General features: G+C 44.1%; 4 protein-coding genes across 20 annotated transcripts in view; 2 read left to right on the top strand and 2 right to left on the bottom strand.

Moving 5' to 3' along the window:
• rapgef1b (Rap guanine nucleotide exchange factor (GEF) 1b) overlaps nt 1-10,149 on the top strand; it is a 52,995-nt gene extending 42,846 nt beyond the window's left edge. For all 16 annotated transcript variants that reach the window (XM_061698365.1, XM_061698351.1, XM_061698357.1 and 13 more), the window contains 13 exons: nt 1,933-2,015; nt 2,624-2,729; nt 3,222-3,297; nt 3,366-3,453; nt 3,802-3,891; nt 5,230-5,415; nt 5,492-5,576; nt 5,675-5,769; nt 5,864-5,942; nt 6,012-6,113; nt 7,210-7,307; nt 7,383-7,511; nt 8,131-10,149. In XM_061698365.1, coding sequence (XP_061554349.1) covers nt 1,933-2,015; nt 2,624-2,729; nt 3,222-3,297; nt 3,366-3,453; nt 3,802-3,891; nt 5,230-5,415; nt 5,492-5,576; nt 5,675-5,769; nt 5,864-5,942; nt 6,012-6,113; nt 7,210-7,307; nt 7,383-7,511; nt 8,131-8,281 — 1,368 coding nt within the window. In that variant the 3' untranslated portion in view covers nt 8,282-10,149. The remainder of the gene's footprint in view (nt 1-1,932; nt 2,016-2,623; nt 2,730-3,221; nt 3,298-3,365; nt 3,454-3,801; nt 3,892-5,229; nt 5,416-5,491; nt 5,577-5,674; nt 5,770-5,863; nt 5,943-6,011; nt 6,114-7,209; nt 7,308-7,382; nt 7,512-8,130) is intronic.
• Nucleotides 10,150-10,431: 282 nt separating this feature from the next.
• Nucleotides 10,432-14,416, bottom strand: uck1 (uridine-cytidine kinase 1). 2 transcript variants are annotated; one of them, XM_061698379.1, is made up of 7 exons: nt 14,270-14,416; nt 12,972-13,131; nt 12,491-12,587; nt 11,955-12,097; nt 11,795-11,889; nt 11,679-11,727; nt 10,432-11,352 (listed from the first exon to the last, which is right to left on the bottom strand). In XM_061698379.1, the coding sequence occupies exons 1-7, from the start codon at nt 14,360-14,362 to the stop codon at nt 11,162-11,164; spliced, it is 828 nt and encodes a 275-aa protein (XP_061554363.1). In that variant the 5' UTR covers nt 14,363-14,416; the 3' UTR covers nt 10,432-11,161. The 2 variants fall into 2 exon arrangements, with proteins under 2 accessions (XP_061554363.1, XP_061554364.1); XM_061698380.1 differs by lacking the exon at nt 14,270-14,416 and adding an exon at nt 14,014-14,263.
• A 133-nt stretch (nt 14,417-14,549) lies between these two features.
• dnlz (DNL-type zinc finger) lies at nt 14,550-17,114 on the bottom strand. The gene is made up of 3 exons (XM_061698381.1): nt 16,545-17,114; nt 15,673-15,812; nt 14,550-15,119 (listed from the first exon to the last, which is right to left on the bottom strand). Exons 1-3 carry the CDS (start codon nt 16,860-16,862, stop codon nt 14,960-14,962), a joined length of 618 nt encoding a protein of 205 aa, XP_061554365.1. The 5' UTR covers nt 16,863-17,114; the 3' UTR covers nt 14,550-14,959.
• A 137-nt stretch (nt 17,115-17,251) lies between these two features.
• On the top strand, nt 17,252-25,978 carry lrrc8aa (leucine rich repeat containing 8 VRAC subunit Aa). Its single transcript, XM_061698367.1, has 3 exons — nt 17,252-17,451; nt 19,249-21,385; nt 22,568-25,978. The coding sequence occupies exons 2-3, from the start codon at nt 19,259-19,261 to the stop codon at nt 22,841-22,843; spliced, it is 2,403 nt and encodes an 800-aa protein (XP_061554351.1). The 5' UTR covers nt 17,252-17,451; nt 19,249-19,258; the 3' UTR covers nt 22,844-25,978.
• Nucleotides 25,979-26,500: the final 522 nt, after the last annotated feature.

Genomic DNA, 26,500 nt, shown 5'->3' with positions numbered 1-26,500 from the left:
AGACAAATATTATAACCAAAAAAAACAAAAATAACATCCCAATAAAGACGAAATGTTACCCCAATAAATACAAATTACCAAAATTTTTACAACATATTACCCAAATATATATATTTTTTTAACCCAATAGACAAAATGGTACCACAATAAAGACAAAATGTTACCCCATCCATCCATCCATCCATCCATTTTCTGTACCGCTTCTCCTCACGCGGGTTGCGGGCATGCTGGAGGCCATCCCAGCTATCTTCGGGTGAGAGGTGACAACCTGAACAAGTCGCCAGCCAACCCCAATAAAGACAAAATATTTCATCAATAAAGACAAAATATTACCCCAATAAATAAAATATTACCCCAATAAATAAAAATATTATCCCAATAAAGACCAAATATTACAAGATAAAATGTTACCCATATAAACTATTACCAATATAAAGACAATATTACCCGAAGAGACAAAATATTACACTAAACTAAATATTACCCCTATAAAGACAAAGCTTTACCCCAATCGAAATAAAGTATTACGACAATAAACACAAAATATTACCTTTATTATGACAAAACATTACCCAAATTAAGACAAAATATTACCCCTATAAATACAAACTATTACAACTATAAAGACCAAATATTACAGTGGTACTAAAGACACAATATTACCGCAATAATCGACCACTGCGGCTCTCCTTTCCCCACATGCGAGGGCATTACAGTAAGTATGCCATAAATTAAAAAAAAAAACATGTAAAAAAAAAAAAAAATTATCGCAATAAACTGCAGATTTCCACAATGTAGCAGTATATTTCCCAATATTTTTCCCACGAAAACACTGCCGTCATCCCACTTCCTTACGGCAGAAAGCGGAACTTTTCCAGGTTGATTTACGATTCTTCCCCCCCCCAGCAAGGCTGAGGAAAACGGCCGCTTTTCCAGGCATTGTGGTTGTGGGCTTTGGATCGAACTCCTGAAGCGGTGGCATTGCGACGAGACTGTCGCCAGCATGGCTTCTTGACATCGGGACTGGCTTGTACGCTTTGCTCCTTCACGGCCGCCTCTGCCGCTAACGATGCTAACCTCCGAGCTAACACCTCACATGTTGCTGCTAAAAAAAAGAGAGGAAAAAAGACATTTCATTGTATTTTGCAGTTTTTCAGGCCCTCCCCCCAATCCTTGTGAAATACTCGTGCATGTGGGACACTTGGTGTTTGTGGTTATCGTTTTTCTCCTTGGTGTTTGGGCTGAACTGTGCATCATTCGTTCTTTCCACTTTATATGCAATATGCATGAGAAAAGTGACTCATTATTTTATTATTTGTGTCTAAATCTGACACAAAACATGCAAATATTAGGCTTAGATCAAAAATACAAAATTGAGAAAATTGAGTCTGATTTTTGATGTTTGACAGAAATTACAATTCTTTCACCCTGAAATTTAGCAAAACAAGCTAATTTATCTTTGCTAAGTCGATTAAATGTTCAAATCAAACTCAGTCCTGTGGCCTGTTTTTCCATTTCCAATTATAAAAATGTTTCATATGTTTGTTGTTGTTAGATTAAATAAAATAATGAGTGACTTTTTAGGTTTTAGTTGTATTTTTTTTCCGGTCGCCAATTGAAAGAAGAAACGATCCGCGGCTTGTGAGTCGCCTTTGGCGTTGGCAGGGTGTGTACTGTCGCATGTAGTGTTGCGTTTTGTGTAAACGAGACACGCGGGCGTTTGTAGTCGTACGTCGGGTGTCCTGTAGTGGCGTCCTCCCGCTTTTGGGTGTCATCTAATGTTGTTGTTTGTTTGTCATGGGCGCATCAACTCAGTCAAAACCAAATTGTGTTGTACGCAATTTCCCCCCCCCAAAAAAAAAAAAAAAAAAAAAAAACAGTTTTTCACGGGTCCGTGACACGCGTTTGAACATTTCTTTGCCTTTCTATCAGGAAACCATCGCCGATGACATGCTACAAGACCCCGCCCCTCCGTTGCCATCCACCAATAGCAAAGAGGCTACGGAAGTGGAAAGGTAAAAAGCATTGTTTCAGCCTGGGAAATGTAGTTTAAGTTACAACAACAACGTTTCTAATTTAAATTGTACTATTAGTAAGTCATTAGCAAGTCATTATTACAATTTTTGTACTGTTCCAAAAATATAATAATATAATGCAAAGTATTATATTACTGAAAATATTACAGGAATAAATTCATGACAAATACTGTACCGAGAATTAAGTGAAAATATGGCAGCAATTACATTTTAAGAAAAGAAAATCGTAATTGTACAAAGGGAATGTCAAGTTTGAAGGTTATGAGAATAAAGTTAGAAAATCAAGTCATAATTTCCTGAGAAAGAAATACTCGAAATGTGGGAATAATATTACAAGAGAAAACCTAAGCGGTTTTGTGACAGTAAACACGTAATTTAACGAGTAAAAAGCTGGGATTTTATGTCAAGACGAAATCATAATATATCATATAGATAATAAAATTGTACTTTATTCTCAGAATACTTTAATTATTTTCAAAAAAAATACTTTTCTCTTAACAATAAGCCATTTCTCAACATAGCAACGTTATTGTTATAGTTTATTGAAATTGATTTAGAGTGTTTTTTTTCTGGGGGGTGTTTTGTAGAAGGCAAAAGTCAGCGGAGTCGGCAGAGGACAGCGAGGAGAACGTGGACGAGCTTTCCCTCATCGATCACAAGGAGATCATGAGCAGGATAACACTAAAACAGGAAGTAAGACAACCGAAACCAGTTTTTTTTTTCTTTTTTTTTTCTCCCCCCCCCCCCCCCCCCCCCCCCTTTCTGTTTTTAGCCACGCATCTGCGACGGAAGCGCGTCGCGCCCAGACATCAGCTTTATTTTATCCCCTTAGCTCAGCACGGGCCAAAGGTCACTGGCAAGGTTATTACAGTGAATGAAAACAGACAAATTAAAAACTATAAGTGGGGGAAAAAAAAACATTTTCCGTAACTGAAATAGAAATCAAAACGACAGTTGAAAAAGCGATAACTGAAACTGCATTGTCTGTTTGCAAAAGCAAAATAAACTAACTATAGTTATTTACAGGTTATATTTGCCTATAGATGCCCGTATAGTACATACAGTAGATAAAAAAATAGTTAAATAGTACAGTATAAATGTGAATTCCTGAATGCCAAAAGGAGAATATGTGGGGGCTCACTGTCTTATAACCTTTGGCACTGGATGTTTTTATTCCCCCCCCAGAATGATGACGGGCCGGATGTGCGTGCTGGATCGGGCGACATTTTGTTAGTCCACGCCACAGAGACGGACCGCAAAGGTGAAGATGAATTATGGCGTGTTGTTGTCTGTCACTCACTAAACTAACAAGCGATCTCTTCCCCACAGATCTCGTTTTGTACTGTGAAGCCTTTTTGACGACATATAGGACGTTTATAACCCCCGAGGACCTCATTAAGAAGCTACACTACAGATATCCTCTCACTGTTTGCCGCCTTTTGATATTTTTGGCCTCCATTTTACCGTGGCAATAAAGGTTTACGTCTTCTGCCGTTACAGTGAAGCCCCTTTTTACCTTGTAGAGACACGTGCGATTGGTGGAAATCCGCAATATAGAGAAACAGCACATTTTTATTTCTTTTCTTTTTTTTTTAAATTTGGCACAACGTTGTACTACAACTGAAGGCGTGCAAAAATTCTGCTTAAAAAAAAAATGTGACATAGCGGGGCTTCCCTGTACTTATTTGTAGGTTTCGTGTGGTTTTAATAACCCTCCAAAAAACATTCAATATAATTTTGACCTTCCTTGACCACAAAGCACATACACAAGCTTTTGCCATAGTCCAGACACGTTCAAGAAGCGAGTCAGCAAGAATACCTTCTTTGTCTTGGTGCGTGTGGTGGACGAGCTCTGGTGAGTCATCGCATTCAATGCAAAAATGATCCTATTATACACAACTCAAAACGTTCGGGGTATTGGACTTTTGGGGCGAACTTTCACTATAATCTTTACAGGGGAATCCAATTTGACCTTCCGGTGTCTTTTTGTTCCTCACTAACATCAGAGAAAGCCTCGAACAGGACACCGGTAAAAACAACTCCCACATAGACGCTCAATTAGATCGTACTCATGACACAATTAGTAAGGAAGTAAGGTTAACCAAACCATGACACTATTAGAGAGCAACCCATCCAAGATTGAGCAATCAGAGAGAGTAAATGATCCCAAATTACTGTGTACTTTGCTCATTGTCAAGTAGTGTCTCCAAGGAAATGCTCGGGAATAGTTCTGCTGCCTTGTGGAATGAATCCTTTGTGATCAGTTCAGCTCGGACTTTTCTTCCTTTCATCCCTGCCTCGGGGAACTTCGGGGAGTTTTATATGAAAATGTCCAAGGATGTGAACTTCTATGTCTTTCTGTGACTCTTCAAGTCTGCCCTCTATCTCTACTTGCTGATGACCCTCAAAGCTCAGTGGCCACTTCCCTCTGAGAACATCCTGTTTGAAGCCTCGTGACTTCTGAGCTGAGCTTATAGTAGAAATGTGACAAGAGTTCCCCAAAATGAGAGTCTGGCAACATGCTGAACGAGTCTGGTTGGAATGGACACTTCGACCTGAGTGCAACGCACCAAGAATTTTGAAAATTGGATGATGGGTTCTGGAGAAATAGATCTGCAGAATCTGGTTTTAAAAAATGTTTCGATTAAAACAGTATAACTTGATTATTTCTCAAGATGTTTCCTCGACCTTTTGGTTCAGTCTGCTAATCGAGGAAGCCCTTCTCTGATTGGCTGACAAGTTTCAGTTCAAAATCTCCACCGATAAGATGGTACGGGCCGAAGGTCCGAGGGCTTCTGCAAGTCTACGCGTCAGAGTTGCCGTGACGTCTCAAACAGCCTCACTCGCCCTAAAAACTCCACCTAAACAGTGTAAATAAAACATTGTTGATTAGAAGAGCAGTCGAATCGGTTATGTACTTCACTCATCAATTGTTTTTTCGTAAATGTATTTATGGAGGGTTTTAGAGGTGTTTGAAGAATTCACTCCATGTTTTTTTTAGAAAATGCCACAGAGATGGCGGCCACTTGTCACGTTGCTACTTATAGCGCGTCACTCGCGTCTTGCAACAGAGAGACGGGAGGAGTCACAGAAAGACATCCAAGTAGATGTCTTCAAAGTTAAGCCTTTGACGTTCGCTGACGCGAGGTCTAGTGAGGTGGTAGTTTCCCTGACGATCGGTGTGTGCTGCCAGCCTGGTGGAGCTGACGGAGGACATCCTGAAGCAGCTGATGGACCTGGTCTTCACGCTGGTCTGCAACGGGGAGCTGAGCTTGGCCCGGGTCTTGCGCAAGAACATCCTGGACAAGGTGGAGCAGAAGAAGCTGCTGCGCTACACCAACTCGCTCAAGCCGCTCGCCGCCCGGGGCGTCTCGGCAAGGTACGTGACCCCGCGCGACCCCGCCGCGTCCTTCGTTGGGACGATGTAAACCGGTGCGTTCGTGTCGTCCCGCCAGGCCCGGAACGCTGCACGATTTCCGCAGTCACGAGATCGCGGACCAGCTCACGCTTCTCGACGCCGAGCTCTTCTACAAGATTGAGGTACGGCAGCGGATAAATGCCTGGCGCTCGTGGCAGTTGAGTGGAATGCAGTTGACGAAATAGATGCTGATTTTTTTGTTTGTTTGTTTTTGTCTCAGATTCCGGAGGTGTTGCTTTGGGCCAAAGAGCAAAACGAAGAGAAGAGTCCCAACCTGACGCAGTTCACAGAGCACTTTAACAACATGAGCTACTGGTGAGGCGCAAGAAAAGGAGCAGTGGGCAGCCGCTTCCTGTCACTTCCTTTCACTTCCTGTGTGTTTTAACGCACTGCTCTCGCTGTCCTCCAGGGTGCGCTCTCTAATCATTCAGCAAGAGAAAGCCCAAGACCGAGAGAAGCTGCTCCTCAAGTTCATCAAGATCATGAAGGTGGGATGTCCAGATGACTCTGTGCATGTCGTTTTTTTTTTAAACTCCTTTCTTCTCTTCTTTGGACAGCACTTAAGAAAGCTGAACAACTTCAACTCGTACCTGGCCATCCTGTCCGCCCTGGACTCGGCACCCATCCGGAGGTTGGAGTGGCAGAAGCAGACGTCGGAGGTGAGCACGCGTAACTTTGAATACTTTATGATACAGTGGGGACTTGAGCTACCAGTCGGGCTGCAACTAACGATTATTTTAATAATCGAGTCATTTTGGATTTAAACATTTCAAATTTCCGTCCCTTTATTAAAAAAACAGGACATTTCAAATTAAAAAGTAAACATAAATTGATTGTCACAGTTACTGCTTTTTCCCGTAACGTTTTTATTGAGTAATTTGATAAGCAATTAGTCATTAATCGTTGTCGTTAAGATCTGAGTTTAATTCATTCTGTAACCACATTTGTAACTCAAAACACTCTCAAATCATTTGAAATGAATAAACTGCCATTAATGTGTTTCACCCTCCACCCCCCAAAACAATATTTTTTTGTAATGGGGGTTTTAAAAAGGAAAACAGCACTTTATAGTATTTTGTTTTATAAAAACATACAGTAATGACATAACAAAATACACTGTAAAGAATTGAACAGTTTTTGCTTCAAGTTTGTGGAATGGGTAGCTCCTTCTGCTGTGCACACGTTGGCCACCTGAGGGCTGTATATTACAGACATGGATGGATATACAGTACACAGAGACAGTGACTCCTCAGTCAGCAGCGGTAATATTTGTCGTTCTTTTCAGAGGATCAAGACTATCTGCCTGTGAGTATTGTTATATTATCTGTACGTGTTGCTCCACCATTTGTGTTCAAACATCTGATACTTAAAGTATCATAACAGAGATAGTATTTGTTAGCCCGTCTATGGCGTTTCTTAGTATGTTTGAGCCAAACTGATGCTTGCTGTGAAGTGAGTCGAATTGATTTCACTGCCAACATACAGAGCTCCTGTCTCAAATTGTTGCTCGCAAGTTCAAGCAAAAAACAAATCGTCCAACCGACTGCTCGTATCTTGAAAAATCTGGTCACTCATATCTCAAGGCACGACTGTAAGACGACTGGAGTAAACGATGGCTTCAAATATCTGCGACGTGACAGTGAGCAGTGATACAGCTTTTAGCCCGAAATTAGATGGCGGAAAGCCACCTCCAAATTTTATTGTACAGCAAAATCCTGTTAGAATGTTTTATCACTTTTTTTGTCCTTCCGTCAGGGATTGGAGGAATATTGCACGTTGATTGACAGCTCGTCGTCCTTCCGGGCGTACCGGGCCGCTCTGGCCGAAGTGGAGCCTCCCTGCATCCCGTACTTGTAAGTGCCGTTCACCTTGAATGTATTTGTTTCTTTTTTCTTTTTTAACCGCCACGCTCCGCTTCTACCCCCCAGGGGTCTCATCTTGCAGGACCTGACCTTTGTCCACCTGGGCAACCCCGACTTCATCGACGGCAAAGTCAACTTCTCCAAGCGATGGCAGCAGTTCAATATCTTGGACAGCATGCGCCGCTTCCAGCAAGTGTACGGGACCACTCAGCACATCCGTTTACACTCATTTGCTAACCAAAACAGTAGCATGTAGCCAAGCATGTAAACAGCCACTCAGATGAGTTACTCAGTGTTAGTGTTATTTGTTTCGCCCAGGCTGCCCAGACACACTTATACTGAACCTGTGAAGTGAAAATGTATAGTGAAAATCTGCCATATATATATATATATATATATATATATATATATATATATATATATAAAATATTATTTTATCCCTCCCTCAAATTTATTCATCCACTTTTTTCACAAATTTCTCAGCACTTGGTTTTACTCCATCCATCCATCCATTTTCCTCCGCTTATCCGAGGTCAGGTCGCGGGGGCAGCAGCCTCAGCAGGGAAGCCTGTGGCTCGGCCGCTTCCTTCTTCTTGCTGTTAATTACGCTGCATTTCTTCAATATAGCTCAGTGCTGCCTGGAATGTTGTGGCACAACTTGGTACTACATTGAAGGCACACAACAAAATTTTGCTTGCCTGTATACTGTAAAAAAAACGAAACATTAAAACCAACGATGGCTTAAAAATCTGTTACGGTGGGATTCACTGACCTGTGAATTTCATGTCTCTTTGCGGATTTTTTTCATTTCCAGTCACTACGAGCTGAAACGCAACGACGACATCGTCTCCTTCTTCAACGACTTCAGCGACCACCTGGCCGAGGAGGCGCTGTGGGAGCTCTCGCTGAAGATCAAGCCGCGGAACATCGCCCGACGCAAGACGGAGCGGGACGAGAAGACTTAAGCGGCGCCGTCACCCAAGCACCGCAAAAAAACTAAAGACATGACCTCCAACTGTGCTTCAATGACACTAACTCCACTTCAACAGATCCGCCGAATCGGCGCTTTTTACTTCGGCGGGAGCTAACAGGAGATCGGTTGCAGGAGAACGATGAGCGTGAGCGAGGTTTACAAAGAGCCGGCTGGGAGACTTATTCTTACTGGAAGGGAGCGGACACACAAAGGCGGAAATAACCAAAGTCTGCTCTCTCTTTTAAAGTGGAAACGGTCGGCCGAGGGTGTGACACTAAGGTGAGAAGGTCCATTACTCCTTCGCGTTTTTTTTTTTTTTTTTTTTACTTTTTTATTATTATACTGTGTATTGTCGCTGTCGGGTGGAATCCTAGCTTCTCCAAAATCACAACTTTTCAGGAAATCAAAAGTTACCAGACAGCGCATCGTTCAAGTTGTACTTATACTGCTACCGGAAACCGTTGCGCTTCAACATCAACACCCCAAAATCATGTTCAGTCGCTAATTGGATTCACTAAAAGAAGCTAATTTATTACGTATAAGTTTGCGCTCACGCCAACCCCCGGGCAAACGACCGTGATCTTTCCGAAGTCTTTCTCAAAGGTCGTTAGATGCATGAGTGATGCAATAAATAACCCGATGAGCTGACTAAGCAGTACGGCAGGCGGAAATGATTCTGCTCTCAAATTTACCTTCTTGGCTGACTCGCTTCCTTCTGCACCGAAGCATTCCAGCGATCCATTTTTCACAAAACCGGCTTACTCAAATGTATCGAACCTCACTAGTTTAATTCGTTTTAGTGTCTAAAAAAATATCCGGACTTTCAAGCTTGAGGCGACAGAATTCTGCACAACTCCCGCAGCGTGAGCAGTTTTACGACAGTGTAAGTGTCCAAGAGAGTTAATAGTTTTTTGGGGGGTAAAATGTAATTGGGTAATAATGCGCAAAACAACAGTTGACGTGGGGAAAAACCGATGGTATCGATTTGTGGAAAAACATGAAATTGACCATATTTGGACATGCAGAGTTTCCACCAGACAGCGACGATAAAAATATACTACTCGCAAAACGTTTTCTGGATATTGGGTTTTTGGGTGAAATTTCAGGATGAACCTAAAATGCACTATGACCTTTTACAGGTGAGCTTAATTGGACCTTTTGTAAACCTTTGAAGCATTTTGATCCATGAATGGACCAATGCATTTACGAGGAGGTCTACTTCTACACCTTTCTGTGACTCTTCCAGTCTCTCTGTATCTCTGTTGCAACCTGTTGATGACGCTATCAGCTTAGCGACCACTTCGCATTGGCGAGGATTCAAACTAGGGCTGCAGATATGGAATATTTTCAGAAACAAGTCGATTAATCAGATAAAAGTATATTGTGCATTATTAAACAAAAATAAAGCACATGTGAGGTGCAGGTCCACTTGGGGTCACCATTACAAGAAAAAGTACAAAAGGTACTGAAACATTCAAAAGTTAGTTCACCTGTGAAGGTTTTATAGTGCATTTTGGTTATTAAACAAAATCCGGAAATTTCGCCCTGAAGCTCCCTATCTCTTACTTTTCATGAGTAGTGTAAATTTATATCTCAGGTGCCATTGAATTGGTCACCTGAACTCAAGCACGCCATCCCCCTCAGGACAGCAGCGCCACCTACTGTGAAGTCCTGTGTTGAAGGGGGGAGGTTTGTTTGTTTGCTTGTGTAAGAATCATGTGTGGTTATGAAATGTATTATATACACACGCCGCTCCTTTTGTTCTCGAAAAGGACGTTTGTGCTTAGGAGAAGAACTCGGCCGTCTCTCCCGCAAGTGCCATAGGTGTGCGCACTCAAAAAACGAGAGGGGGGGGGGGGGGGGGAAACGGTAAGAGAAATGACTAAAGATGCTGTGATCTGTTATGTCATGGTGTGCTGTGGTCATGTGTATAAAAAAAAATTTACAAACAAAAACACAATCATGTCATGTTCGGGGGATGGATGGAGGGGGGGGGGGGGGGGGGGCTGAGTGAAGTCGTTTGTCATTCCAAAGTGTAAATCATTTCCTTTTGTCTTTGGGAGACCAGTCAGAAGAAACGCGTCACACTGTGCCCTCAATAAAAACAAAACAGCTGTTTCTATACATGAAAACAACATACTTTATTATTATTTATCAATACTGTGTTATTGACACACACTCACAAAAAAACAAACATGGGAAGTGATTAATCCATTAATCATTTTTTAAAAAGCACTCTCTCACTGTGGGTTATAACTTGAAATATATCAACAATATGCGTCAAACTCAACAGTGGAAAAAAAAAACCCGTCTACTTCACCTTATTATTGTAACTAATGAGAAATTGACAACAGGAACATGTGCGTAAGGTTGCAAAATTCCAGGAATTTGGAAACTTTCGATGCAAGCATTTACACAATTCAAACAAAGTCATTTGAAGTGGAAATGACAGTATTTCCTCAAATAATGACCTCCACTTGAAAAGATGCCATGCGTCAAATAATACAGAGGTGTGTCGTCCACGGAACTCATTCACTGCCATTGACGTCTTTCGAATTATCCATTCTAACTGGGAGGGCTAGAAACACCTCGCAAGGTGTTTTTAATTTCCTCAAATAATGAATAGATGCCGTCCCGTAATTATTACCGATGTGTGTTGTCAGCTCAAATGTTTGCCATAAATTCCCATGGAAAGTTTCCAATTTGGAACATTCCTAACATGACCCAGTTTACCTCTAATTCACCTGAAACTTACCGGACATTTCCCACCTGTTTGCAACATTATATGTGTGTAAAAGCAAATTCCCAAATAAAATCAAACAAGGTAAGGTCTTGGGAAATAGCGGCAGAAGCTCCTGAACCGTGACGGCGGCTAGTGGGGCCGCGTGCTGGGCTCCGGTAGCACCCGCTTGCCCCCCGGGTTGGCGCCGGTCTGCAGGACGCACTCGTCCGTCAAGGCCCCCTTCAAGCTGCGCCCCTGGCCGTTGACGGACGCCCGCTGCCACTTGCAGATGTCGCCGTTGAGGATGTCCTGGATGTGCTGCACGATCAGGTTGATGGCCACTGGAGGCAAGTGAACGCGTTAGCCAAAAGTGCTATAGTTCCTCAAATATTGGCCTCTGCTCAGATAGATGCCGTCCTGCAATTAATCATCGGGTATGCGATCCACTAAAATAAATGCCTCACCATAGGTACGCGTGCCACTAGCGAGCTGTAATTATCGTTATTGTGACTGACACAGATGTATGTTTTTACAGCGGAAGTGGTCTCCATAAAGCTGATATTTACGGCTTTTGGATTTACAGAACAAAATGAGGAGAAAGTCCTAGATGTCTTTTTCTATAACTAAAATCAAGTTATTTTGTCCTGCCATAAGAAATGAGTCTCACCCATGTTGTCAACTCCCCTGGGAATGATGACGTCCACATACTTCTTGGTCTAAAAGGAAGAGGGGGGGGGGCAGCTGTTAGGATGAAAAAAGCGGCGCACTGGAGCTCACGCTTACGGGCAAACAGAACTCCTCGAAGGCGGGCTTGACAAAGGTGGTGTACTGCGACAGGATCTGCTCCAGGTCCCGGCCTCGCGTCATGTCGCGTCGCACTTGACAAAGCAAAAGGATGAGCTCGACAACAATCCAGAAAAGAAATAAGAACCCCACCCCGTACCTCTGCGAGACAGCCGCACGTCCGAGTCGGTGTCCACGAAGAGCTTCATGTGGAACATGTCTCGCACTTTCTGCGGGTAGAAGACCAGGATGCCCTCCAAGAGGACCACGTCGGCTGGGTAAACCGTGATCCTTTCGTCCAACCTGAACGCAAAGATGGACAGCCTCATAAAAAAAAAATAATAATAATTGCCAAAATGTTTCCGTGTTAGGGCCATTCACGCATTTCCTCAAATACTGGCCTCCACTCGAATAGATTGTCCGCTTTAACCGTTAAGCACCTCGTGACCAAATTTGACGTAGAAATCACAATGTGCTGCATTTCCTCAAACAATTTCTCGAAATGTTCCTGTATTTCCTCCTCCTTAGACGACTTCTTTTCAGCCTTAGTAGAAGAACGTGAGACGAGATGATCTGCAAGTCTTGGAACATTATTGGTAGGTTTCAACTTCTTGTTTTTGTGACGATGTTGAAGTTGTTGTTTGTGTTTTGGCTGACTCTCGCCATGTGATAGAAGGCTTACGCGCGAGGTCTCACCTGGAATGGGTGACAAAATCGTACGTGGGGACTTGAACCACCCTGGCCTCCACGATGTCCTTCAGCGTTTTGTACATCAGCTCGTTGTCGAAGGCTTCTGCAAGATATAAACAACAGCAGCATTTGACCATTACAAAAGTGCCGTATTCCCTCAAATAACGACCTCCGCTCTAGTAGATGTTGCACCTCCATTAATATCCAGGTGTCCTCCGCTTAAGCATATTACCGCCAGATGACTAAAGAAAGTCGTTCGGCGTAGAAGTTGTAAAGTGCTGCATTACTCAAATAAAGGCCTCCACTGAAGTAAGATGCCATAACTCAATCAATAATACCTTGGTGTTGTCTACTTAAATAGAAGCCACCTTCCGACCAAAGAAAAGCTTTCGGCGTGGAAATCGCAACGTTTCGTATTCCCTCAAATAGTGGCCTCCTCTCTAATGCATGCCACGCCTCAATGAAGTTCCGTGTGGGTTTTGTTTACCCGGGTGATCGAAGTTGTACTGGCCCTTGAGCGCTTTGGCCTTCTGCTCAGCGGTGAGCACGCGGTAGAAGCAGTCCTGGCTGATGATGGCCACCTTCCTCTGGTGGTGGTCCACCTTGTTCTGGCCCAGCAGCTCCATGATCTTGGCGCACACGGTCGACTGGGATACCCCACAAACAAAAGCATTAAACAATGACAAGAGGCAGTTATAAAAAAAAAAAAAAAAAACAGCGCAAGCACGAGGAGAACATGCAAACATCTACACAGGAAGGCCAGCGGTGGAATTCGAACATCCAACCCGTGAGGCGTACATCCTAACCACTGGGACGGCATGCTGCCCTAAAATTATTCTTATTTTTTTTTGGTCAACCTTTATATCCAGGACACACACAAGACTCCAAAAATGTGGTTTCTCTTTCTACAGCAATAATTAACACTAATTAAAAACGGAGAATATTTAAAACTAGAGAGAATGAATTAGCAATGTACACAGTGCAGTAGTTTATTATTTAGATGTGGAGTATAATACATAAGCAACATGTTGAATACAATGTTACCAATACTGTACCATTAATAAATACATTATGATTTGAAACCTAAGAGTTATATTTAGTTATTTATTTTCAGAGAACAATTTAGTTGTTGACCCTTGACCAAGGTCTGCACTCTCCAATTCCACAATTGTAATAGTTAATCATCTGAATATATTGTATCTATATATATGATTTCTTTTCAATTCAACTGTTTGTAAAGCACTTTAAAAACAACCACCCACGGATGGAAGCAAAGTGCTTTGTACAGATATTTAAAAAAAGAAAAAAAAAATATATATATTTTAGGTAAAACGCGTTGAAAACACAAGTAGATGCATTCTTATGCAGAGTTGAAAGTCAAAAAATAAAAATGGCGTTTGAAGACGAGTTTTGAAAACATTTGTATTTTTGAGAATTAATTACAAATATAACTAAAACCACCATGTTTGCTAATATTGATGAAATGATCAAACTTGGTATTGTATAGAATTGAGTCGGTGCAGATGTACCTAATGTTCTGTCCGGCGGCTCATGTATCGCTTTAAATTCAATTCAAGAAGAAAGCTAGCTTATGTCTTTAGATTGAAAACAGGAAACATTACAAAACAGCGATGACGACAAAAGAGATTGTGTGAGATAAATATCACAAATGCAATAATGTTAGTGTTATAACCAAGTGGGCGGAGCAACTGACTTGACAGTTTGGGCGATGCTAGCCAGGCTAATGCTAACGCCTAGCGCCGCCGGAGCTGTCTCGGAACAAACCTTCCCGCTGGCGGTCCCCCCGCTGACGCCGATGAGGAACGGCCGGTGGTGCGGCCTGTCCCCGGCCTCCTCTGCGGCTGCGAGAGCCGCCATCGCAGTCCGAACAAGAGGGGTTGTTTTGGGGGGGTGGGGGGGCGGCAACGAAAGACGGGACGTGCCAACCAAACTACAACGTCAATTGAAGATTTACAATAAAGATCGTTTAAAAAAACAAAAAAAAGTAGGTCGCATTCTCGCGAGACGTGACGGGATCATTTCAATTATGTCACGTGGGCGGGATGGTTTATACCTTTATTAAAATTGCACAGTTGACAGTACATTTCACGGGAATTACAATCGTGCAAATTTAGAGCGGGACATGACATTTTAAAGGAGACCTCTCTTAGGGTTTTGCTGGTAGTCCTAAACTAGCGTGGCGATAACCAAACTTTAGACCAAGACCTCACAGTTCTGAGGTGCTGCGATTGAATTTGGAGTCGTCATGTTCTTCCAGTGCTTATGAGAGTTTTCTCCGGGTACTGTGGCTTCCTCCCACATTCCCCAAAAATATGAATATGATTGCGAACGCTCGTCCAGACGTGTCCGCCTCTCAGCCAAAGTCTGTTGGGATCAGCTCCTGCTCCCCCGCAACCCTAACGAGGAGAAATGGCCGGTATAGAAAATTACCAGCTGACTCGATCATGCATGTATTCATGTATCCTTATCCGAGTCCTCGTTTGCTGTTTCCTGGTGAGGAGGACTACGCTGTCGTTTCTCCTGGCCGGGCTGGGTCAGGACCACTTGGAGAGCGTCGCCTCCTCCCAGCCTCTTCACCGTCTCTCCTTTGGCGGCCAGGATCTCCTCGATGTTCCTGACAAGGTTCACGCACAGCATATCGAGTAAAACTCAAACACATCAATGCACGACGTACAACGAAACGACTGGAGAGACATTTTAAGTTCTGCTTTTAGGATGGAATGTTGGACTTCATAACATTACTATAACTACACTAAACCCCTGTTTATTGTGGTGTTACATTCCGGACTCACCCACAGTAGGTGAAAGTCTGCATTATGGAGACAATATTAAAAGTTTTGTAAAATAGTTCTAGCTCTCTTAAATGCTTTACAAACATTTCAGCTTCTTTAAAAAACAACAAAAAAACACTTTTTAAAGTATTCCTGAGCACCTGTTGTCACTCTCTCACTGTAAAGAAATGGGAGACAATCAAATAACATCACTTTGAAGAAACAAAAAAGAAGATTCCATAAACGGTCGCTTAAAAGTCAAACGCAATACATAGCGAGGGTCGCGAACGATGAAACACGATATAGCGAGGGTTCGCTTTGCTATAATTTCACAACTAGTTCACTATAGTATCATTTCATAAGTCCTATTTTATTTGAATCACAGTCCCAACCAACCTCTTCCCTTCCAGATCGGAGAACCAGCCCAGATTGTCAGCGATGATGTGGTGATTCTTGCATCCCGGGCACGTCACGATCACGACCCCGTTGTGATAGGCCTGCTTGGAGATCTCCCGCGTGGATCTGCTGCTGCACACCTATGTGGTCACAGGGGCGGCCCAAAACGTCTCATCAAAACTGTTTTCATAAAGTTTTCTTATTGTTTTTGTAAAGCAATTATGATTGTTTTAGTGTTAATTTACATGCTTGAAAACATTAAAATGCTTCATCTATCACGATTGTTGAGTGCTCCCCCCTCTCTTCTCGTACAATGGACTATTCCATCTTCTTAGCGCGCATGTGCAGACTTGATTTAGGCTAACAAAACACACTTGTCCGCATAATTGTGAGGATAATGAAGCCGAGTTATTCCAGTGGAAAAGTGAGAAGGAAAAAAGGTTTTGATCAAAACTATCAGAGGTTTCAACCTTTTCGCAGAGATGTCGAATGTGCGTAAGTGACAACAGCGAGAGCAAGACACTGGTGCCAGTGGCAGTACTGCTGTCAGTATCAGCCAAGTAGGATGCATTAGCGATGAAATGGGGTGATGCTTTTTCATCACAAGGATATGAATATTAAAGTGTTTGAAATTCGAAACTAGATGTAAATGTTGCTTCTTCTTAATAACAATAAGAGTGCTGAGGTCATGTGCTTGTTATATAACCATCAATAAGGATTTTAAGGACTTAATGTAGTTCAGGAAATGAGGAATTTTCTCAAATTCAGTTTTTTGTTGATGTTAAAAAAATATATATGAATCAAAATCTTTGCAGAACAAGGATACGGAGGGCCATGTGCCCCTTAATTGACCAAAAACAAACCAAAAGTACCTTGCAGGTGTACACCAGGTGGTAATGTGTTGACTGGATTTTCCCAACCGCCTCACTCGAAAAGCATCTCCAAGTGGACTGCACTCTTTCCGAGTGTTCCTGAAGACGACCATTACTACTCAGGCCCAAACTAGAGCGGCTCTTTGTCGGCGGCGCCGCAGGACGGCGGCGGGGATAAAGTCCGGAAACCGACGAACGACATCGCGAAACTTGCGAGAAAGTCACAATCGTTTTCGACATTTGTAGCGACTGTAATCGACAGAGACAGCCGTGGAGCGCCATGCCAGTGACGTTGTTTACGTCGCGTTTCGATGACATCACAGGCTGAATTCATGTATATTTCCAGTAAGGAGGAACTACCATTTATATAGTTTTGTTGTTGCTTTTTTTAAAACTACAAATAAATATGTTACATAGTTCGACATCGATCTCGACATTTTTAACGAACGTAAATGCGTTTGAACCAAAGGGAGCGACGTTGTTATTGTCAATTTAAGAATGTTAAACTTGCTTACAACTCGTGCGTGTCGTTGCGTCTTCGTAACGTCACAGTGTGTCTTTACTGTCCACTTCCGGTGAGTAGTCGTGTAAAAGTGAAGCCACGTTGGAATCGACCCGCACAACCACAACAATATGCTTTTGTTTTGGAAAACAAAATAAACGCAGCTACGAAGAAATGTACTACTTCCGGCAGGGGCCTTGGCGGACCAATCAGCGCCGATCACGGAGAGGACGCTTCAGGAGCCAGTTGCCTTCCGCCTTGTGGAGCTGCTGCTGCTGCTGCCTATCTGAGTCGCCACTCGCCACCCGCCACCCGCCGAAGCGGTGTCGTTGGGGCGGTCTCAGGGCTGAGAAATGTGTCCCCGACGCGTGGGAGAGGTGAGAGACAGCGGCGTCCATAAAAGAGGTGAGTTTTTATACCCCCCGGAAGTGAAGAGAGCAGGAAGCGCGGATAGTGAATCACTGCTAGCTTACGGGAAGCCGTGTGAGCATTTGTTCGCTTGCTTGAAAGAGTACAACGGGTAATGTTGGTTCCTATACAAGTGCCACTGGGCTATTACTACGAACTTAAGCTGGATATTAACAACTGTCTGCTACTATTTGCATACACATAGTGCAGATGTTAACTAGTGCTCACTTTTGCCTCACTAGTAACATGCAGTTTTTATACCAGAATGCCAAAATTGTCCTAGTGTGCAGAAATGTAATAAAGCAGCAGAAGGCAGTGGTGGAAAAAAGTTACTAGTAAGATGCAGTTCTACTAGTTCGCAGTATTGTCTTACTAGTGAGGACAAAAAGCGTACTATTGGACCTAAAGATGCATATCAAGGTTCTGCTAAGGTGGCTTTCAAAGATGTCAACTACCGCCACTACTAAAAAAAAAAAAAAAAAAAAAGTCAATTCATTGCCAACAACGCCACCAGTTTTATAAATAATATAATTTTGCAATTATGTAATATAAATAGTATTTCCACAGAAGTAAGCAGCCTTTGCTTGAAAGGCGTCACATGAGCTTGTGATGTCACCAGCGTGTCATGAGCCAGTTTGACCTAGTTAAAAAAAAAAAAAAAAAAAAGTCTGACCTGCTGAATAAACAGTTGAACATTGCATTATGTATTTGCGCTATGAAGAATGTAGGAATGACCTAAAGCGGAAGCAGTGCAGTTTGATACCAATGACCTAGACAGAAATTTTAACTGCCGTTTTTTTCCCCACCTTATTTCATTGTCACGGAACAATGGGACAAAGTTGAGCCCTGGGAGGTAGTAACAGAGGGAGGACAAACAATTTCTGTGTAAAAGGCAACGCCTGATAAATGCTAGCTCTTCTGATGTATTATCTCTGTAAGAAAGAGGCTAAAGTTTGCTCGGAACGTGAGTGGTTGTTTTTTGTGTAAAAGGCAAAGGCGGATAAATGCTGGGTCATATGTTCCAGCTCTAATGCGGCAATTTAGCGGCATCTTTGTCTATCTCTGTGTAAAAGAGAGACGGGTTAGCCACAAGTTTGGGTGGTAGGCTGGGTTGTGTGAAAGGCAAAGGTGGCTAAAAGCTGGGTCTTCTGATAACGGTGATTTTGTAGGATCTCTGAAAGACGCTAACGATAACTGCTATTTTGGCTAGGTGGCTTGGTGCAGAGCAGCCAAATGCCGGGTAATCTGTTATTATAATCATTTTAATTTTATTACAATCCCTCTTATTAGGGATATGCTGATAACGGTATAAGTGATCCAATACTACTGCACCGATACCACTTTGCCACTCTGACATACAAATTCCGAGCAGGGGGATTGGGAGCCATGTCAGCCGTGTGGAGATACTTTAAGGTAAAAAAAAAAAAAAGCACTCATGATTGACAATGAGGCACTCTAAAGCAGCCATGGAAGCCTGAAGCCCTGGTCCACAAACTGGTTGTCAAGGTGAAGTTAAAAAAAAACAAAAAACTTCTACCCTCATCGCTCTTCTGTCTTTCTCTATGTGACGTGCGGGCGCTCACGGCCAATAACAAGGCGCTCGAAAGCGGCCACGCCAGCAAACTATCCGAAGGCAAGCTGTAGCTATAGGGTTTAAGTCTAGCTAGCTAGCTACCTACACATCACAAATGCGACACTTTTGATGGCTGGGTTGTCTTGCACGTAAAAGGCAAAGACAATAAATGCCGGCTGGGTCTTCTGAGGCTAATCAGCCGCTTGTGTGCGCCCCTGCAGGCAAGCCATCATGATTCCCATCACGGAGCTCCGGTACTTTGCCGACATCCAGCCGGCGTACCGTATCCTGAAGCCGTGGTGGGACGTCTTCAACGACTACATTTCGGTGGTCATGCTGATGATCGCCGTGTTTGGCGGCACGTTGCAGATCACGCATGACAAGATGATCTGCCTGCCGTGCAAGTGGGTCACCAACGACTCGTGCGATGCGGCGCCCCCCCGCGGCGCCTCGGCCCCGCCACAGGGGGAGCCCCGGGGCATTCAGAACGAGCTGGACCGCCACCAGTACAGCTATATTGACGCCGTGTGTTACGAGAGCAAGCTGCACTGGTTCGCCAAGTACTTCCCCTACTTGGTGTTGCTCCACACGCTCATCTTCCTGGCCTGCAGCAACTTCTGGTTCAAGTTCCCGCGCACCAGCTCCAAACTCGAGCATTTTGTCTCCATCCTGCGAAAGTGCTTCGATTCCCCGTGGACCACCAGGGCGCTGTCGGAGACGGTGGTGGAGGAGAGGGACTCCAAGGCTCCAGGGAAGATGAACGGCTCGGCGGACAAGAAGACCCCGCACCGCCAGTTGCCCGCCAGCGAGGACGTGGAGGCCAGCGCGCCCATGCTCCAGAGAACGAAGACCAAAATCGAGCAAAGGATTGTGGATCGATCGGAAACGGGGGTTCTGGACAAAAAGGAAGGGGAGCAGGCCAAGGCTCTTTTTGAAAAGGTGAAGAAGTTCCGGATGCACGTAGAAGAAGGAGATGTCATCCACCGTCTCTACGTGCGTCAGACCATCATCAAAGTCATCATGTTTTTGGTGATCATCAGCTACGCGAGCTACCACGTGGGCTACATCCGCTTCAGCGTCGTGTGCATGGTGGATACAGAAAAGCTGACGGGCTACAGCACCTTCTACTGTGCCCACCCGCTGGCGACGCTCTTCAAAATCCTGGCGTCGTTCTACATCAGTCTGGTGCTGGTGTACGGCCTGATCGCCATGTACACGCTGTGCTGGATGCTGCAGCGCACGCTCAAGCGCTACTCCTTTGAGGCCATCCGCGAGGAGGGCAGCTACAGCGACATCCCCGACCTGAAGAACGACTTCGCATTCATGCTGCACATGCTCGACCAGTACGACCCGCTCTACTCCAAGCGCTTCGCCGTCTTCTTGTCGGAGGTGAGCGAGAACAAGCTGCGGCAGCTCAACCTCAACAACGAGTGGACGCTGGAGAAGCTGCGGCAGCACATCTCCAAGAACTCCCAGGAGAAGGTGGAGCTGCACCTGTGCATGCTGAGCGGCATCCCCGAGACCGTGTTCGACCTGGTGGAGCTGGAGGGCCTCAAGCTGGAGTTCATCCCCGACATCACCATCCCGCCCATCGTGGCCAAGCTCCCCAACCTGCGCGAGTTGCGGCTCTACCACACGCCGGCTAAAATCGAGTCGGCCGCCCTGACGTTCCTCAGGGAGAAGCTCAAGTCCCTGCACATCAAGTTCACCGACATCAAGGAGATCCCGCTGTGGATCTACAGCCTCAAGAACCTCAGCGAGCTGCACCTGACCGGTAACCTGAGTGCAGACAACAACCGCTACATCGTCCTAGACGGGCTGCGCGAGCTGAAGAGGCTCAAGGTGCTCCGTCTGAAGAGCAACCTGTACAAGCTGCCACAGGTGGTGACCGACCTGAGCGCGCACCTCCAGAAGCTGTCCATCAACAACGAGGGCACCAAGCTCATGGTGCTCAACAGCCTGAACAAGATGGTCAACCTAAACGAACTGGAGTTGGTGCACTGCGACCTGGAGCGCATTCCGCACTCCATCTTCAGCCTGCACAACCTGCAGGAGATCAACCTGAAGGACAACAACCTGAAGACAATCGAGGAGATCATCAGCTTCCAGCATCTGCGACGCCTGGTGTGCCTGAAGCTGTGGTACAACCAGATCGCCTACATCCCCATTCAGATCGGTACCCTCAACAACCTGGAGAGGCTGTATCTCAACAAGAACAAGATCGAGAAGGTGCCCAGCCAGCTCTTCTTCTGTCACAAGCTGCGCCTCTTGGACTTGAGTCACAACAACTTGACCAGCATCCCGGCCGACGTGGGCTTGCTCCAGAACCTGCAGCACTTTGCCGTCACGGAAAACCGAGTAAGGAGCACTCTGTAGGCCCGTGTAGACTCTCGGTCATCCGGGTCATGGTAATCCACAAAAGTTGAATGGAGGCAACTGGACTCTTCATGTTTGTTGAAGACATTTCACCGTAAATTCCTTAGTGAACCCCTCTTCCCATGTCATGAAAGTATGTTTTGACGGCTTGGTATGCTAAACGGTCATTCACAATCCACGCCTGGCAACAACAACCACCACGTCCTTGTGACCACCCCGATGGGACATACCCGCCAGAGACGTATAATAGACATTCCACGTAAAATTTATAACTGAAGAAGCTGAAACGTCTTCAACAAACAAGAAGAGTCCAGTTGTCTCGATGCAACCTTAAGGACCAAGATGCGCCAAATCCAGGGGTTCACTGGATTCGTTTTCTACTCGGTGCAAGGTCACCTTCATTTTTCATCATTACGAGATTATTTATGACAGGATTTCATCATTCCTGCCAGGATATCAGCTCTTTTAATCCATCAGGTACAGATTTTTTTTCATTGGATAAGTTTTCCAATAGATACTGGTAGCAGTTTTGACTACTCATACTGTGGCGTATTTACAGTGATCTTTTGCATTCAACTTGATCGAAAACTAAATCAGATATAAAACAAAGACGTTTTCTGTAAAGAAAATATTGACCTTATTTTTCAAAATAATTTCAGCGCGATTATGGAAACCTCCTTTTTAGAGACTGCCGCCTCCAGAGATAGTTGATGGGGGGGCCTCGTCAGAGACACATCCTAGATGTTAGCGTCATAGCGGCCTTGCCAGCGACGAGCCCCCCCCCCCCCCCCCCCCCCAAGCTCCATTACGACCAGTTCTCAAAAACAGAATTATCCATGTCACTCTTCCGTCATTCTTGCCAGGACATGAGCCCGATCACGACTGAGAATGAGGTGCTTCAAGCTGCCTCACCCGTTCTGAGAACCATTTTTAGTTTCCTATTCCAATTCACAGCACACAGCACTTTTCAATACTCTACAGTATGTTTATCTATATTCTATGCCTGGTAAACCCATTTTGTTTAGAAAAGAACTATTTACGGTCTCAATAGTCACATAATGTAACCCCAGAGATGAATTGTGGCTCACTATGTGATTCCTGAGCTGTATGAAATGTCTACCAGACCTGCGTTATCTCTGAAGTGGTACGCCTTCCTCCACCCAGATCGAGACGCTGCCGACGGAGTTGTTCCAGTGCAAAAAGCTGCGTGTGCTGCAGCTGGGCAACAACTGCCTGGAGACGCTGCCGGCGTGCGTGGGCGGGCTGGCCGGCTTGACCCAGCTCGAGCTGCGCGGCAACAACCTGGAGGGCCTGCCGCCCGAGCTGGGCGAGTGTCGGCTGCTGGAGCGCAGCGGCCTGGTGGTGGAGGAGAAGCTGTTCAACACGCTGCCGCTTGAGGTCAAGGAGCAACTGCTAGGCGCAGACAAGGAGAAATTGTGACAGCTTTTTTAGTTTTTTTGTTGCTTTGCGAAGGTAAGTCGAGGCCGTGCACCTTTTTTTGTGACGTGAGAGTCACAAATGGACCTTGAGAAACCTTAAATGTCCCTCACGCATGCTCCAATTCACCGATTGTGTGATCTTAACACTTTTGGCCTTAAAAGTCAATAAGAACTGTGTCGCTTAGTGTGTGGTGTGCCACCCAGGCTCTGTGAAAAGCCCCCTTTTTTGTATTTTTAATCAGCATGTTGGAGTCTTTTTGCATGGGCTATTGCACTGCTTATGTGTCAATGGACCACATTACGGAGTCTTTATGATCCAAACTGTTGAAATGGAATAAGACAAGGGCTGTGTTCGGAACCTTTCACTCATTCCCTACTCCCTTTGTATGTACTGGACTATAGAATTCACTCGTCAGTCAAATGAAAAATAGTTTTGGAATGCTACTCGGATGCGCCCTTAACTGATTCATTGTCGTGGCCGTTTGTATTTGTCAACTGGCGTCCGACCATATACTTCCACCAGCGTTTCTCTGTCAAGTATGTTTTTCAAGTACGCGTCGAAGAGGGTCTCACCCAGCAAAATGAATACGAAGCATTTTATGTCCATCTGTGTTGCGATCTGTTGCTTCTTTGGTATCGGCGCAATGCAATTACGTTTTGTGGGCACAATCGAGGGGATAACCTATACTCACTACACATTCCAACAGCCCTACAACGTAGCCAACTCACTATGTAGGGCGCTATATCGTGGATAGGGAGTGATTCCCAACACAGCCACGTTCACGTTTACGTTATTCCAGCCTTCTCGTTTTTTTGCTTTTGCAAGCTAACTTGACATTTTTTGCTCCTTTAGAGGCAATTGCGTAGTGAAAGGAATGTTTTATAATGCAGAGAGAATGTGTGTTATTGATTCATCAGGTCCACTGCAGCCTCGATTGAATTATTCCACGTGACTTAGCATGCTGCTAACACAGCCTTAAATTCAGTTGTTGTTTTTTTTAAATACAAGCTTTACTAGTTTGCAGTACTAAACGTTTACTCACGAAAGGAATGCGCTCCTACAGTTGCCTGATTTTTGTGTATTTATTCTACTATTAAACTTTTGCCATGTTTGAGTAAGTCAGTGTTTGCCAACCTTAATTGAGGCAAAACATGTTTTCAATCCGAAAAATCTCATGGCAAACCAAATTATCACAAATGTAATGAAATAACGGTGATCTCATTTCAATTTGCTCATAAATTTACACACTTGGCGTTAAATGTGGGCCTGGTTAGTTGAAAATAAAGTTATTCTGTTGTATGAATGGCAACAGGTGGATACATATCTTAAATGGACCTTCTGCCATCTAGTGGAAGAGCTTTTAATTGTCCTGGCTGTCACGATACATCGCTGGCATGGATAGATGAACATACATAAATTCTAGTGAATAAATGAAAACCTCTGTAAAGTGAAAATAAATTTGAAAAGCTCGAGACGAGTGTTGCTAACAACCCTGCCAATTTCTGCTGAATGCGCTGAAACAACTTCCCGCTCAGCTGTCAGCTGTTAATCCAAATTAGAGCATATTTCTTCTCCCTACGCAACCTTACGCCTACGTTGAAGCCGCAAAAATATGAAGCCTAGGGTGGCCGGTCGTAGCGGTACTTTTCCATGCTGCGACAACGAGGCGCGCTAATGCCAAGCCCCTGTCCACATTACGCCGGGGCTCAGAGGCTGCCTCTCTGCAGCCCGTGAACGTGAGACAAGGCACGTGTTTGATTGACAGCTGAAAGTTGCGGGGAGGCGGGGTTTTCAGAGCATTCAATGACCCGCCCACAGCATCGGCAAGATGAAAGAATGTCTCAGTGCCTGATTTCGCGTACTTTTATTTTTGTATTCATTCATTCACTGTCCAGCTTGTTAACAAGACTTTTCTCAGATGTCTTTTTTTTTTTTTTTTAATTGAGATTTTTTGGGCCTCTAAAGAGGGTCTTTAAGAAAAATTGGATCGTTTTCAGAGTCAGTGTTCAAAGTCTGTTTTTTAACATTATCTGGTATGAAAGCGTAAAATAATTTATTTGATTGTTTATTTAGCACAATGTAAAAACAGTGCAAAGATGGAATCAAGCCGGACGAGCTTGCACAGGATTGAATGACTTTATAAGAAAAGTGTACAGAAACTGCAAAACTAAGGCAACTTCACGACGGGTGCGTGCGCCCGTCATGAACTTGGACGGTCCGCCGTAGGGCGGCAGCTGTGCTCTTTACAAAACAAAAACAAAAAAAAAACGCTCTTCACTTCCTGCTACCTTGAAGGTCACTCTGCGGTACACAGGAAGTTAATGATTCTTGTAAATCGCCTACGCCCGTGCGGAAGGTCTTAAAGGGGACGCACTATTTAAAAGGTTTGAATTGCTTGCATACAAAAAGTTGCCTGCCCACCCAGCAAGTGTGACAATAAACCGTAACCTGAGAAGAACAAAATAAATGACCCACAGCGACTTTCTCCACACGTGACACGATCAGCTAGGCTCAGGGAAGATCCAGAGCCACTTTCGAAACCAAACTCCCAAACTAGGCTCTGTATGAAACACTTTGCATGCGTAGGCACTATCTTAAAGAAATCCCCAAAAGCTTCGCAAGCTACTAGGTAAGCAGAGCTGCGTTGGCCAAGGCAGTATTTGTGCTTTGGGATTTGTCAAATGCGCCACATATACACAGCATAGTGTGTGAAGTGCTGCTGCCACAAATTAATTTAATTTTATTTGTTTAAATATATATTTTTTTTTTTACGTAATTGCTGCTGTTGAGCTCCCCTTCAACAAGTAGAAGTTGTTGCCATGGTAATTGCCTCTGCAGTATTTGGGTGGGGCATGCTCACTCCTTGAACAGGCTGATTTCAGCAGGACAAGAAATTGTGTGAAGTGTGGTATAATTCTTTTTGGATGAAAGCATTATTAAAACACCTTGGATCTGTTTTTACTTGTGAAAAAACAACAATGTTATGTTTCCTTTTTGTCAGTGAAAGGAAGCCATACTACTAATGTGTAGTAAATGTTTTTGGAATGTAAATTTAAATGCCTTTATTCGTTGCACTTTTTGTACACTTGTGACACAATAAACTGTTTTGACACTGAGATGTTTTGAAGAGCTACTTTTTATGAATGTTCTGAACTCCTGTACATGTATCCATTGTGTATATGTGCACCAAATTATTTAACCAAAGTACGATTTCTTTAGTCAAATTCTAACGTGAAGCGAAACACCATAGATGGGCTAATGGCAAATTAGCATCGATATCTCATAAACAAATGCTGCGTAATACACGGAGCGGTAACGCATACAAACAGTGTACAATTATACTCGCAGGCTTTTTTTTTTTCTGCTGTGTGGAAACAAGAAATTTTAAAATGACAAAATGCTACTTATTTTACGAGGTTTCTCTTCCAGTAAAGCTCAGTGCTGCCTTGCACGCTGTGGCACAACGTGGTACTACACTGAAGCCAGGCAACTTAAAATTCAGATGTCCGTATTCTGTAAAAATTAGGGTTGTGCCGAGCCAATCGCGTGGTGGCAAATCAGGGCCAATTTAAAAATGTTCCGTAACTTTAATTTTCAGAGGGTGCAAGAGAACAAAGGAATCCAGAGTTACCAAGATATTGCCAAACGGGACAGAAA

The sequence above is a fragment of the Phycodurus eques genome, chromosome 15 (genome assembly GCF_024500275.1).
Source record: "Phycodurus eques isolate BA_2022a chromosome 15, UOR_Pequ_1.1, whole genome shotgun sequence".
Lineage (NCBI taxonomy): Eukaryota > Metazoa > Chordata > Actinopteri > Syngnathiformes > Syngnathidae > Phycodurus > Phycodurus eques.
Note: the sequence above shows the minus strand (reverse complement) of the source record. Positions and strands in the feature narration are given on the sequence as shown.